The sequence below is a fragment of the Protopterus annectens genome, chromosome 3.part0 (genome assembly GCF_019279795.1).
Source record: "Protopterus annectens isolate FY-2018-M chromosome 3.part0, PAN1.0, whole genome shotgun sequence".
Taxonomy (NCBI): Eukaryota; Metazoa; Chordata; order Ceratodontiformes; family Protopteridae; genus Protopterus; species Protopterus annectens.
Window position 1 is genome coordinate 1,190,874,818 of NC_056731.1, and position 15,599 is coordinate 1,190,890,416.

Sequence of the window (15,599 nt, forward strand, 5' to 3'; positions counted from 1 at the left end):
TGTGTTCCACCTTGTTTGTTGAAGTACCACATGACAGTTGTGTTGTCTGTTAGAATCAACACCTGCCCTGGAAGAAGTAACTCCTTGAAAGCCAGCAATGCGAACTGGACTGCTAACATCTCCTTCATGTTGATATGTAGATGCTGTAGTCTGGCAGGCCACTTGTCTTGTATCCACTTTCCAATTAGATGAGCTCCCCAAGCAATGTCTGAGGCATCTGTCGGTAAAATCTGACTCGCCTCTGGCCGGGTCACAGAGAGTCCCTTGTTTAGGTGACATTCCTGAGCCCACCACAAAAATTCTCTTTGAAGGCAAGGTATTATTTGAATGACAGTGTCTAAATCCTGGCAGTGCTGTGTCCATACATTTTGAGATACCATTGTAACTTCCTCATATGCAGTTTGGCATTGGGAAGCACCAGAATACAAGATGCCATGAACCCTAATGCTTGTAGGACTGTCTCTGCAGTCAGCACGGACTGATGAGATAGTTGATGGAAGTAAAGTGATAGACTCTTTTGTTTGTCCTGGGTTAAAAAGGCCATCTGGGCTGCTGTATTCAGTCTCACACCCAGAAAGCACATGTCTTGAGAGGGTACTAGACTGGACTTTATTTCTCTCAGAGAATACCCTAGGCATCTTAGCACTGCTATAAGATATTCCAGATGCTGTAGAAGGTCTTCCTTTTCTTGAGCCAGAATCAGGCAGTCGACTAAATAAGGATAGATTTGAAGTCCTTGTAGCCTGAAGTAAGCTATCACTGAGCCAGAACCTTTGTGAATACTCTGGGCGCAGTAGATAAGCCAAAGGGCAATGCAGAGAACTGATAATGAGAATCTCCAGCTCGAAACCGCAGATACTTCCTGTAACTTAGCCTGATAGGCACATGAAGGTAAGCTTCCTTGAGATCTAAAGTTACCATCCAGTGATCTTTGCCCAGCAGGGGTAAAAGCTGTTGTAACGCCAACATCTTGAACTTGGGAATGTCCAGATAAGTGTTGAGGAGAGATAAATCCAAAAGCAGTCCCCACGTGTTGCCCTTCTTTGGTACTAGGAACATGCGAGAATAAAATCCTAGGCCCCTTTCTGATACAGGGACTGGCTGAATGATGTCCAACACCCATCTGTCTTGAGTAATTAAATCCCAATTTTCTTTGAAAAGAGACAGTCTTCCAAAGGAGCTGCCAGACGAGAATCTACTGGCAGCTGAAAAGGCAGGTCATTGGGTCTGTTTACGAAAGGACTGACCCCTGCCCTCACCAGAAGTCTGAGCAGGTGAACTCCCTGTTCTAGGCCTAAAAGAACCTTGAGCCCTGCCCCTACCACGCCTAGACCTACCCCTAGACTGGGAATCATAAGCAGGATATGTCCACCCCTTAGCAGGCCAATTTCTACTAAACTTCGTGGCTGTACCTGCAAAAAATCTTTAACAGTTTGCATAGACTTAGCTTTGTCCTCCATTTTCTTTAAAACTGCTTCCACAGGTGAACCAAACAACACATCAGACTGTAAAGGAGCATCCAAAATCCTTGTCTTAACATGCTCAGCCAAATGTTGATCCTCAACCAGGCATGCCTGCGAAGAACAGAACTAGTGGCAGCCACCCTCGAGGAGGCCTGCACAGCATCAAAACCACATTGCAAAGAATGCTTGCCCACTTGTTCAGACACATAAACTAAATCCAGCAAGTCTTTACAATCAATACCTTCCGCCAAAGCATCCACCTTAGATTTCAATTGTGAAAGGAGATAATTTTGATATTTCAGCATGTGAAACTGACAATTCAACGCCTCATGGCTAGAGTGGAAGAAGTATACACTTTCTTACCCCACCTATCTAACGCCCTTGCCTCTTTGTCAGTGGGAACAGGATTTTAACCACAGAGGCCTTAACACCTTTAGGCCCCTGAGAAACAATTTCTGGGTCCGCCCTAGGACTCTTAAACAAATACTTATGAGCTTCGGCACCCTATAGTACCTATCAGGTTTAACAGGAGCAGGAGGCAAAGAATCAGGGTTCAGGGAAGCCTCTGCAAAAACATCTTCCACCACATTCAACACAGGAGGTATAGCTAAGGGCCTATGCTGGGGTAAAACAAGAATTCCCTAAGCCTCTTCCTGAATCAGAGTAATCCTGGCCTTCCCATTTAAAGTGCTCCTCATGGAATGCAGAGTCTCTGAAAATGAAAAATCCTCAGGAGGAGAAGCCAAGGAGTGGCATCATCCACATCAGAATCAGAATAATGAGGATACTCCTGCAAATCTTCCGCAGAAGACTCAGAAGCCCCTGAACCCTGTTCAAAACTGTCAAACTCTGGTTCCACTCTAGGCCTCTTATCAGGAGGGCCCATAGAACCTCTAATCATAGTAATCAAATCTTCTGCCATTTTAAGCATATGTTTCTTAGGTACAGAACCCGAAGGCTAGGAGAAGCCCCACTGAAGCTGAAGTTGGCCTACCTCTGAAAGAAGTTTTGGCAACAGAAGGAGAGGCTCTAACTACTGTGGGAAGAGAGGGAAGAATAGTTACCTGAGAAGCCCCTCAGCCTGGCCTGCCTCCTGAGAGGGTACATCCTGTAACAGTAAAGTTTCTGCCTGAGACTCCATAGAAACTCCTGGCAAAACCTCTGGCTCCACTGCGCCACCTAAAGAACCATGTCCGGGACTGCCGGTTCATCAACCCTAGGCTTCGCTGTTTTGTCCTTGCGCTTTTGAAGCGGCGCCGGAGCATCCGACGGCATTTTATAATTGCAACGCTTCCCAAACACTAATCTGGCACAGTCTAACCTCCTCTTAATAGTGCGTTTGTTAAACCTAGCACAAGAGCGCAACCAACAACGCCGTGCTCAGGCCCTAAACAAGGTATACACAATGTATGGTAATCCCTATGAGGTATTTGTTTCCCACAAGAAATACAGTTATTCACTTTTCTGACATCCGTTAAATACTGAGGCAAGAAAAACCAAAATGTTCCCAACGGGTACTTAGCCAACTCTGATTCGGTCTGAAACTCCGGTTTCGGAAATATTTCAGAACGCCAACCTGCACTCGCAAAACTGCTTCTGCATCGGACCACGCGGCAAAAAAGACTGAGGATATGACGCCGGTCATGCGCATTAGTACCCTGACGTACTGACGTCAGTCTAATGCGCCCTGACCGTCGTCAGCCTTATACTCTGGTATTCGGGCCGACTGGATGCGGACTATACCCAATAGTAAGGACTGCAGCAATGGAAAACGAAGAACATCGTTACTAGCCAAGCTTTCTTGCCCAACATGGGAAGAAGCTGCTGTAGTGTTAGCATCGTGAATTTGGGTACTTGCAAGAAGGTGTTTAGAAATGAAAGGTCCAGAATGGGTCTCCAAGCATTGTCCTTTCTGGGGACTAGAAAGAGTCGAGTAAAATCCTTGGCCTTGCTCCTGTGTGGGTACCAGTTGAATGGCTCTCATGTCCATGAGAGCTGTAATTTGTTTTTGTGCCTCTGCCCATTGATTTTGCGGCAGGTTTGGCATTCCTTTTATCCTTGGAAAGGTGTGGAAATGGAATCTGTATCCTTGTGAGATAATGTCTAGGACCCATTTGTCCTTTGTGACGATGCGCCAGTTGTCTGCAAAAAGTGCTAATTTTCCTCCCAAGGGAGCTGCCAAGAGAGTTTTGCTTGGCAGTTTGAGGTTTAAGTCATTGTGTTTGTCTTCTAGTAGTTTGGGACCTGTCTTCTCCTCCCTTCTGTGTTGCAGTGCCCCATTGGCGAGGTTTGTAAGGGATTTGTGCTTGTCCTCTGCCCCTTGGGCGCCTGTACTTACCCCTCTGTGGTCTGTCAGAAGCTGGAAAGGACCAATCTTTTGTTGGCCAATTTCTGCTGAAGCGCGGGGGCTGTACCTGTAAGAAATCTTTGACCGTCTGCATAGATTTTGCCTTATCCTCCATTTTCTTTAAAACCTCCTCTGCTTTAACCCCAAATAAGACATCCTGCTGTAAGGGTGCATCTAGTAACTTTGCTTTAACATGAACAGGCAGAGATTGTTCCTTTAACCAAGCATGCCTATGTATAACAGACCCAGTAACAGCTGCTCTAGAGGAAGCTTCCAAGGCATCAAAACCACATTGTAAAGTATGTTTGCCCACCTGTTCAGCTGCATGCAACAGATCCTGCATTTCCTTGAATTCAGACGATTGAGGGTGCGTGCCCATCTTTTGTTTTATTTGAGACATTAGGAATTGCTGGTCTTTAAGCATGTGAAATTGACAATTTAGTGCTCTCATAGCTAGAGTAGCTGAGGTGTAAACCTTCTTCCCCCACCTATCTAGTGCTCTGGAGTCCCTTTCAGAGGGTACAGGATTTTTAGCCATAGAAGCCTTAGCCCCTTTGGGACCCTGGGAGATTGTCTCTGGATCAGCAACAGGGCTTTTGTATAGGAATTTGTGAGAGTCAGGCACTCTATAGTATCTATCTGGTTTGGCTAGAGCAGGAGGCACAGAATCTGGAATTAGACTAGATTCTAAGAAAACATCATCCACAATGTCTAAAACTGGGGGGATAGCAAGTGGTCTGTGCTGGGGGAGTAAAAGAAACTCTCGGAGCCTTTTCTTTGAGTCGGAGTAGTCCTGACCTTCCCAGTGGAAATGTTCCCTCATGGTATGCAAGGTTTCCCCAAAGGAATAGTCTTCAGGGGGAGAAGCCCAGTATTTTTTAACATAAGGGGTGGCGTAAGCCACAAAAACTCTGGGCTAGGCTTATAAATGCCTTAGGGCAGATGGCCTAGTATAAACCTATGAACCTATGAACCAAGACTTTGGAATTCAGGCCAACTGCGGGACCGCCTGACGACAAGATAACCTAAGTGTGATGACTGCAGCAGGGTAACGATGAACATCAGCAATAATCCATTTTGTTTGGTAAGTGGAATCTAAATTTATACACAGATTACAAATATATTGCTAGACTTCACTGCCATGAGCAAACCACAGAGGTCAAAAGTAAATCAGATCTACACAGTTATGGAACGTGGACCATTGTGGTTAATATTAACCTTTTTAAATAAAATAAAATATCAATGCAAGGCTAAAATGCATCTTGGAAGAAAAGACTCAAGAAAAATGGCTTAACTTAAAATAAGAATCTGATCACATGCACACCTCAAAGCAATAACACTACAATTTCAACCAGTGGTCAAAGCTTGCTGCTAAAATAAGCACACCTCTTGTATATCCTCCATCCCACCCCACAAAATGCATGTGTATACTTTATTAATCTTTACTAAAATCAAGGGCATTAGACATCTTTTTAAAAAAAAAAAAAAAAGGATCCTTACCGGATGGGTGTAAACACTGGATCATCATCTGACAAAAACACAAACGGTTCTTCTTTATATCCAAAAACCTTCATTTTTTTGGAAGGTGGTGGACTGAAAGAAACACAAGTAACAGTTTATTAGAAGCTGGATTTGTACTAAAGAGTAACAATTTATTAAATGCCGCAGTGTTTTTTTTCAACTAAAAACAATTAATACAACCAGGAAGACATCAACCATGAAGTTAAAACATACAAGTATAAAAATAATGCTCAACTAACTAATGTGACTACACACTTTGTAAGAACACAAAATTGCATAAAATACATGAATATGAAAATTAAAAGTTACTGTTTCAGCAAAGTAAGGAACGGCAACCAGAGCAGTTATATTACTTAGAGCCCTTCAGTAATTCCAGATCTCTATCAGCATCTTAAATGAAGGGTGATTACTCATATAACATAGGTTGGTACTAGGCTATTGGCCCTATGTCTTATACAAGCCTAGCCATAACAATTCCCTGGATATTTCTTCCTAAAAGGGTTTTTTTTTTTTGACTATTCAAGATTAATTTTTGGTAAATTTTTTGAAAATTTGGCATACTCCAACAAGGTTTATGTTGAAAAATTTTGGCAATTTTGTACTATTCACCTTTTTTCTTTTTCTTTTCCTGAGGAAAAGCAAATTGGGACTAATAAGGCTCTTGGTTTCAGTACTTTTTTGAAACAAAAAAAATTTTTTGAATGGCCTCTGTGTTACATAACAGCTGCTCAAGATAATGTAATGAATGCATACTCAACAGGTTATGTGCAGCAGTTATCACCTGTGTCTGAGCATGCATAACTTTGCAGTAATGAAATGCAGGTCATTATCACATTAACAATAAATGCAGTTTAAATATAGCACTGAGTCATTATCACTTTTCAGGTATTACTCTCAGCAGCTGTCAATGTTATTCACATAAGTAGAAGTCGTTATCACACTGAAGAATGCACAAGCCAGATTTGGGTTTTGGTCTACATGGAGTCATTTCAAGCCATCCCCACCACTTTCTTTCTGTCATTTTTACAATTTGTTTGATATACAGTAAAGTCCCATTTGTGGTTATATGCTTCATATTTTTGTGAACTACTGCAACTGAACATCGTTATCAAGTAGTAATTCCCTGTATCAGATAGTCACTATATTACATTACTTCCATCCTTCATCCTTTGGGTCCATTGCTGAATGGACACATGTAAAGAGAAAAGGCATAGGTAAGGCAGACTACTGACACTGAAGGAGGTTGTGAGACTGCAGTGGTATCAGTTGTCTGAGTGGGTAGCTAGCACAAATATCGGACAGATCAGATGGCCTTGCCTGCCACTGAAGTCCCATGCCTGTCCTGGGTTCATTAGTGGAGTGGCGGTCCTTACCTTGCTTTTTCTCTTTACATGTACCCATTCAGCAGTATGTTGGCTACACCAAGAATGTGTATATTTACAATCATATGTGTCTACATGGTAAAACAACTGCTTCTGAATGCTGTACACATGTACATACATCAGTTTTGTTAGGACTCAGGTTATGGAAATTATGATTTTTTTCATAGTTTGGTAAATAACTTTGTAAAGGAGCATGTCAATGTGCCAAGTAATACCTCATTTTGAAGACAGTATTGCTGGTTCCAACATGGTAAAAGAATTGTGCCTGTATGTTCTACACATGTACAGATATCAAAGTTTGTTTCAGACTTAGGTTATGGAAATTATGATTTTTTTTTCATGTTTTGGTAAATAACTATGCAAGAGAGCATCTGAATGTGCTAAGTAATACCTTATTTTAAAGTCAGTACTGATAGCTCTAACATGGTAAAAGAATGGTGCCAGTATGTTGTACTCGTGCAGATATCAAAGTTTGTTTTGGACTTAGGTTATGGAAATTATGATTTTTTTCATATTTTGGTAAATAACTTTGCAAGGGAGCATGTCAGTGTGCCAAATAATACCTCATTTTGAAGACAGTATTACTACTTACAACATGGTAAAAAAACTGTGTCTGTGCATTGTACACATGTACAGATATCACAGTTTGTTTAGTCTTATACAATTATGAAAATTATACATTTACAATACTACTTATTATTATGCCCATATCTTTGCAAGGGAGCATGGTGATCACACAAATGATGCATCATTTTGAAGCTGACATTCAGTCGCACAACCTCTACACTGATATGTAGGCTCTGTCTGTTACAGGTGATGAGATATTAGGCTTTGTTTATTTATCAATTATGAGAAATAATATATTATTCATATTTCTGTGAATACCTCAAGAAAGGAGCATCACACAGTAATGGTTAAGGTATCATTTTAAAGCTGACATCCATACTAACAAATTAAATTCAAATTGTATGGGTCTGTACGGTACATTGACCAAGATATTGTGCTTTGCTTTTCTAAAAAGGTAAAAAAATATGCACAATATCAACATTCCTTGCCAAATATTTAATAATGACTTTGATATGCACTATCAACATGTACACTGTTGGAAAGGTCATTGTCTGCTGAACAACTTTCATGTTTTCATTTTTAGTCTAGCTCTTACAGTTAGAGTTACGAACATTTGTTTTCTGTATGGTATTACAAATTAATTTTCTGAAAATGAGCTCAGGCTGCACTGTTGTTCCTATGGTGGAATTAAGCAGGCAGCTTTATCTGAGCTGCTCCGGAGTGAATGAGTTAAATATTGCAGAATCTGAGGTATGTCCGGCTGAAGGGTATTTTGGCCTTTAGCTTGTTTCCAGGCACAAAACCTTTTCTATTTGTCTGAGTAGGCTTTCCTGGTGCTGGGCCTCCTGGCCTCCAGAATAACATCCATAACAACTTGTGAAAGAGGAGCTGGCTGGTTGCTTAGGTGATTTGCCATGCAGCCAAGTTTAAGGTTTTGAGCTGGCTGTGTAGAATCTGACTGTCTTGCTGTGTGATCAGATGAGTAATTTGTGGTAAAATCCATGGTGGGCCCTGGGCCATATTCCTTAATAGTGGGTACCAGTGCTGGCATGGCCAGTCTGGGGCAATGAGTATCATTCGGGGTCTCTCCAGCCTGACTTTCAGCAGCACCTTTGTGAGAAGGGGTAATGGAGGGAAGGCATATACTGTCAGCATTTTCCAACTGAATAAGAGTGCGTCCACTTTCCAAGCTAGATGGTGAAAAGTCCTTGTGCAAAATTTTGTTAGCTGATAGTTTTGGGGGCTGGCAAACAGGTCTATGTCTGGGTGCCCCCATTTTTGAGTTATCATTGCAAATACTTGTGGATCCAATTTCCACACGTGGGGATCCATGATGTTTCTGCTTAGGTCGTCTGCCAATGTGTTCTTTTTTCCTCGCAGGAATTGAGCTTGTAATTGAACTTGGTAAGCCAGTGCTGTGTTCCACAAGGTCATTGCTTGCCTGCATAGAGGGTAGGAGAGTGTACCCCCTTGCTTATTTATGTACCACATTACTGTGGTGTTGTCTGTCCTTATGATAAGCTGTCCTGGATGTAAGAGGTCCTTGAAGGCTGTCAGAGCATTCTGTACAGCTAGCATTTCTTTTTGATTGATGTGCAGACTCCTTTGATCTGCAGTCCATATGCCTTGAACGCACCGTCCTGCCATGTGTGTCCCCCAGGCATAGTCCGATGCATCTGTTGTCATAGTTTGCCTGGCTGGGGGTAAGGTGAAAGGCTGACCCTTGTTGAGGTGACATGCCTGTGACCACCATAGAAACTCCTGATGAAGGCAAGGAATGAGAGGTATCATTGTTTCCAAGTTGGGGCTGTGTTGAGTCCATACACTTTTTAGGTACCATTGTAATTTCCTCATATGCAGTTTTGCAAATGGTATTAGTAGTATGCAAGATGCCATGAAGCATAAGGCCTGCAGAATTTTTCTTGCAGGGAGTTGGGTCTTTGTTGCCATTGTTCTGAAGTATTGAGTTAATTGTAGTTGTTTGTCTGGTGTCAGATAAGCCACCTGGGCCGTTGTATTCAAGCTGGCACCCAGGAATGTCATATTTTGTGAGGGCACTAGTTTTGATTACTGTGTACCCTAGGCAACTTAGAAGGTGTTTTACAAAAGCCAGGTGTTGTAAGAGAATGTCCTTGCTTTCTGCTTGGATGAGGCAGTCATCCAGGTATGGGTATATTTGAATTCCTCTTTGTCTGCAGTATGCAATTACTGGTGCCAGGCATTTTGTGAAGACCCTGGGCACAGTAGATAAGCCAAAGGGCAATGCAGAGAATTGGTAATGGGTTGAACCTGCAATAAAACAGAGGTATCTTCTGCAATTTTGTCTGATAGGGACATGCAGGTATGCCTCCTTGAGGTCCAACGTTACTAGCCAAGCTTTCTTGCCCAACATGGGAAGAAGCTGCTGTAGTGTTAGCATCTTGAATTTGGGTACTTGCAAGAAGGTGTTTAGAAATGAAAGGTCCAGAATGGGTCTCCAAGCATTGTCCTTTCTGGGGACTAGAAAGAGTCGAGTAAAATCCTTGGCCTTGCTCCTGTGTGGGTACCAGTTGAATGGCTCTCATGTCCATGAGAGCTGTAATTTGTTTTTGTGCCTCTGCCCATTGATTTTGCGGCAGGTTTGGCATTTCTTTTATCCTTGGAAAGGTGTGGAAATGGAATCTGTATCCTTGTGAGATAATGTCTAGGACCCATTTGTCCTTTGTGACGATGCGCCAGTTGTCTGCAAAAAGTGCTAATTTTCCTCCCAAGGGAGCTGCCAAGAGAGTTTTGCTTGGCAGTTTGAGGTTTAAGTCATTGTGTTTGTCTTCTAGTAGTTTGGGACCTGTCTTCTCCTCCCTTCTGTGTTGTAGTGCCCCATTGGCGAGGTTTGTAAGGGATTTGTGCTTGTCCTCTGCCCCTTGGGCGCCTGTACTTACCCCTCTGTGGTCTGTCAGAAGCTGGAAAGGACCAATCTTTTGTTGGCCAATTTCTGCTGAAGCGCGGGGGCTGTACCTGTAAGAAATCTTTGACCATCTGCATAGATTTTGCCTTATCCTCCATTTTCTTTAAAACCTCCTCTGCTTTAACCCCAAATAAGACATCCTGCTGTAAGGGTGCATCTAGTAACTTTGCTTTAACATGAACAGGCAGAGATTGTTCCTTTAACCAAGCATGCCTACGTATAACAGACCCAGTAACAGCTGCTCTAGAGGAAGCTTCCAAGGCATCAAAACCACATTGTAAAGTATGTTTGCCCACCTGTTCAGCTGCATGCAACAGATCCTGCATTTCCTTGAATTCAGACGATTGAGGGTGCGTGCCCATCTTTTGTTTTATTTGAGACATTAGGAATTGCTGGTCTTTAAGCATGTGAAATTGACAATTTAGTGCTCTCATAGCTAGAGTAGCTAAGGTGTAAACCTTCTTCCCCCACCTATCTAGTGCTCTGGAGTCCCTTTCACAGGGTACAGGATTTTTAGCCATAGAAGCCTTAGCCCCTTTGGGACCCTGGGAGATTGTCTCTGGATCAGCAACAGGGCTTTTGTATAGGAATTTGTGTGAGTCAGGCACTCTATAGTATCTATCTGGTTTGGCTAGAGCAGGAGGCACAGAATCTGGATTTAGACTAGATTCTAAGAAAACATCATCCACAATGTCTAAAACTGGGGGGATAGCAAGTGGTCTGTGCTGGGGGAGTAAAAGAAACTCTCGGAGCCTTTTCTTTGAGTCGGAGTAGTCCTGACCTTCCCAGTGGAAATGTTCCCTCATGGTATGCAAGGTTTCCCCAAAGGAATAGTCTTCAGGGGGAGAAGCCCAGTATTTTTTAACATAAGGGGTGGCGTAAGCCACAAAAACTCTGGGCTAGGCTTATAAATGCCTTAGGGCAGATGGCCTAGTATATACCTATGAACCAAGACTTTGGAATTCAGGCCAACTGCGGGACCGCCTGACGACAAGATAACCTAAGTGTGATGACTGCAGCAGGGTAACGATGAACATCAGCAATAATCCATTTTGTTTGGTAAGTGGAATCTAAATTTATACACAGGTTACAAATATATTGCTAGACTTCACTGCCATGAGCAAACCACAGAGGTCAAAAGTAAATCAGATCTACACAGTTATGGAACGTGGACCATTGTGGTTAATATTAACCTTTTTAAATAAAATAAAATATCAATGCAAGGCTAAAATGCATCTTGGAAGAAAAGACTCAAGAAAAATGGCTTAACTTAAAATAAGAATCTGATCACATGCACACCTCAAAGCAATAACACTACAATTTCAACCAGTGGTCAAAGCTTGCTGCTAAAATAAGCACACCTCTTGTATATCCTCCATCCCACCCCACAAAATGCATGTGCATACTTTATTAATCTTTACTAAAATCAAGGGCATTAGACATCTTTTTTAAAAAAAAAAAAAAAGGATCCTTACTGGATGGGTGTAAACACTGGATCATCATCTGACAAAAACACAAACGGTTCTTCTTTATATCCAAAAACCTTCATTTTTTTGGAAGGTGGTGGACTGAAAGAAACACAAGTAACAGTTTATTAGAAGCTGGGTTTGTACTAAAGAGTAACAATTTATTAAATGCCGCAGTGTTTTTTTTCAACTAAAAACAATTAATACAACCAGGAAGACATCAACCATGAAGTTAAAACATACAAATATAAAAATAATGCTCAACTAACTAATGTGACTACACACTTTGTAAGAACACAAAATTGCATAAAATACATGAATATGAAAATTAAAAGTTACTGTTTCAGCAAAGTAAGGAACGGCAACCAGAGCAGTTATATTACTTAGAACCCTTCAGTAATTCCAGATCTCTATCAGCATCTTAAATGAAGGGTGATTACTCATATAACATAGGTTGGTACTAGGCTATTGGTCCTATGTCTTATACAAGCCTAGCCATAACAATTCCCTGGATATTTCTTCCCACAATATTTACTTCCCTGGGCCCGTCTAGCAGGGAGACTAACGTGATCCCCGGGGTGAATTTCCTATCTCCCATCCAATCATCAAGGTTTCTTTGGAAGAGGACCAAGAGGCGTTCTGCTTGATATGTATAGGCAGTCTATTCCAGAGTATGGGGAGTCTCTGGGTCAGGAACCTATCCCTCCAGCATGTTTTGATCATTGTGATGGCAAGGTTTAGATCCCTGGAGCGTGTGACTCTGAGGGATTGGGATTTTTTTAAGTGCAGAATGTTCAACAGCTAAGGGTTTGACATGGAATGTATGTTAAGCACAGACTGCCTCTGAGTAGATGACATGCGACACAGTACAGCTGGAGTTTTCTTAGATGGTCAGCATAGGGCATCTGCTTTAGGCATGTGACTCTTTTAGTGAGGTATTTCTGCAGCCTTTCCAGCTGTTGCAGATGTCTTATGAGGTACATACCAAACAGGGCGTTGTATCCTATAATGGGTCTAATGAGGGACGAGTACAGTGGGACAAAGACCTCCTTTTTTTCTGGATGAAAAGCCCTTAGTGATGAGGTGTGCCACATAGAAGGCTTTCCTGACTGTTGCGGCAATGTGGTTATCGAAGGTGAGACCACTGTCCACCTGTCTCTCTAAGTCTCTCATCACACTTTTGGTGTTTAGTGTACTGTCTCCTATGTGGCAATTTATGGGTACATGGTTTTTCCCAAAGGGGATAACTATACATTGGCATTAAGCTTGAGCCCATGGCTCTGGCACCAAGCATCTGTTTCTATAAGGCCCTTTTGTAGAATATCCACATCATTTGGGGATTCAATAACTGCTCCCAGTTTGCAGTCATCTGTGAACTTTGTTAGCCAGAGTCTCTTAGTGTTGGCCTGTACTTCAGAGGAGTAGATGCCAAACAAGAGCGGCCCCAGGACTGAACCCTGAGGTACTCCACTTGTCACTTGTCTTGAGCTGGAGCTGGATTTGGAGTCAGCTACTTTTACAGTCTGGGTTAAGTCAGTAAGCCAATTGGCAACTCATTGAGTGACGTAGGGATTTACGCCCAGCTTAGTAAGTTTATCTATGACTCCAGAGAGGGGGATGATGTTGGAGGCCTTGGCGAGGTCCAGATAGGCTGTGTGGACTGCCTTACCCTCGTCCACAGCTCTGGAGACTGATTCGAAGAAGTCAATCAGGTTCAGGAGACAATATCGGCCCTTCACGAACCCAAACTGTCACTGCCAATCTTCCTAATCAACATTTTACTTCATACTGCGGAATTCTAGGAGCAATACACACAGACTGAACTGTAGAGATGATGCTCTAACATCAACATAGATGGGTGACCCACACCATGTTGACCCACCTCAAAGAGGGAAATCCACAGTGACTAATATTTAGCTGTACTGATGTTAGATTATAACAATCCTATGTGCATGTCTGACTTTAGGTGAAATGGTTCCATTGACAAAGGGTTCCATAGTGCCGCCTCACTGCCTACCTTTTCACCACCTCTCCCACATGTACTCGTCATCCAGTGCTCCTGCCTGTTTTCTCTCATTCCAGGCTCCACACCATACAGATTATTTATTTATTTTACATATTAATTTACTCTTCAGCTTGTTTCCAGAATTTACTGCTTTCTAGATACACTGATGTGCATTTTAGTGTTTTTAAGCAACTTTTTAATCTAATGATGCTCTGAATTAAAATGTGACTAAGGAAAGAAATTCATTGCCACTGCTCAATTTTACCTTTCCATGCTTCTTTTCAACATACCCTAATAACAGGCCTACACAACACAGTACAGTAATAACTCTGTTGGAAATAACTGATTTAAGCAGGGGGTCTGGGGGCCAACAGACTTCCAGAAACCATAGGGTTATAGACGTTCTGAGGTACAGTTTACATTTTCAAAACCTTTTGATCCTGTAGTGGCATGAACAAAAGTCAAGAATAAGAAAATAAATTCAGTCTTTTTTTTCCATTCAGGGAAAAAATAAACTGCGTCCAAGGCTTAATGTTCAAAACTGACAAAACAGTCACAGTTCCCACTAAACTCAGAAGACAAATATTTGAAAGGATATATAAATACTATCTGGGAATTCTGTCTATCTTCCTACACCCCCTTCTCCCACCAAAAGAGTTACCATTTGTGCAGCTCTCTGGTGTTACAGTAAAGAAACAAATAGCCACAATCATCTATTTCAAGTGACTAATGTCATGCAAACACACAGCACGCTTCCATATCCTTATCCACAAGAGACAGCTACCAGTATATGTGCCAGATGTTTCACTGTGAGAAAAGTGAAAAAATAATGATCACAGTAATAAATTCCAACTTGTTGCTCCTAGACAGTACGCTGCCCCTATACAAGCTATAGTGATCTTCTTTGCAGACCTGCCGACCACTGAATTCTGTGACAGAAGTAAAAGAAACAATGACTACACTGTCCCCAGCACCAGCAAAAGCTATATTGATCTCCTGTACACACCTCCGAAGTCTAACTGTAAGAAAATTAAAAACATAATGACAAGATCACTCAGCCCCCATACATGCTACAACAACCTTCTGTAAATGCCTCTGAGCAAAGCTGGTTTTAGAATGGGTGGTTTCAAGGGAATAGTCAACTACTAAGTCCATGTCAAAATTCATTTATACAGTCAGAGGTATGACTGCAACCAAATCCTAGGAGCTCTAAAGGTCTGGATGTTCTGTGATGTATTTTGTCTCTTATTTTTGAAAAATAATTACTCAAACTGCATTTTACTGCTACCCAGAAGAGTTATGTATATGCCCATTATTTCTTGTTTCCGTTGATCAAAAATTGATATTTTTCACACACACACACACACATACTTAAACACACACACACACACTTCTGCCAAATAACCACAGATGGCCACCTATCATGTGCAAGTTCTACGCATGAGCCATAGTCATACTAGTTTTACAATGATTACAGCAAATAATAAATTATGTGATGCTAGTACTGCCTCCTCCAATCAGCCTCTGTTGTTTAGCAGTCATCAAACAGCAGCCATGTTTATTCAATGAGGAGGAATACTTACCTGTCACTGTCCCTAACTTCACAGAACCCTGATATTGTAAAAGATTTTCTACCCTGTTCCTTGTAAAATTCTTGATTTGCCAGTAAATCATTAAGGATTACAGTCAATAATGCCAAACATAAAAGTTTTAAACTTAATGCATAGAAAATGCATGTTGCAAAACATGTTATGCTGTTAACTTTAAGCGAATCAGAATATTTTGTAAGGGTTCCTGATTTTGAGCTTTTATTTCTACATTTTATTTGGCTTTGCCCAGAATTATTGATTAAAGATGTAGAACATTACAGTATTCGGTAACCAGAAAACCAACCTTAGAAGTCT

The 15,599-nt window shown here is 41.7% G+C and overlaps 1 protein-coding gene across 2 annotated transcripts in view; it reads right to left on the reverse strand.

Moving 5' to 3' along the window:
- The window catches only part of NSUN2 (NOP2/Sun RNA methyltransferase 2), a 1,231,765-nt gene that overhangs the window by 450,280 nt on the left and 765,886 nt on the right, over positions 1-15,599 (reverse strand). For both annotated transcript variants that reach the window (XM_044065403.1, XM_044065402.1), the window contains exon 14: positions 11,700-11,792. In XM_044065403.1, the coding sequence (XP_043921338.1) occupies positions 11,700-11,792 (93 nt within the window). The remainder of the gene's footprint in view (positions 1-11,699; positions 11,793-15,599) is intronic.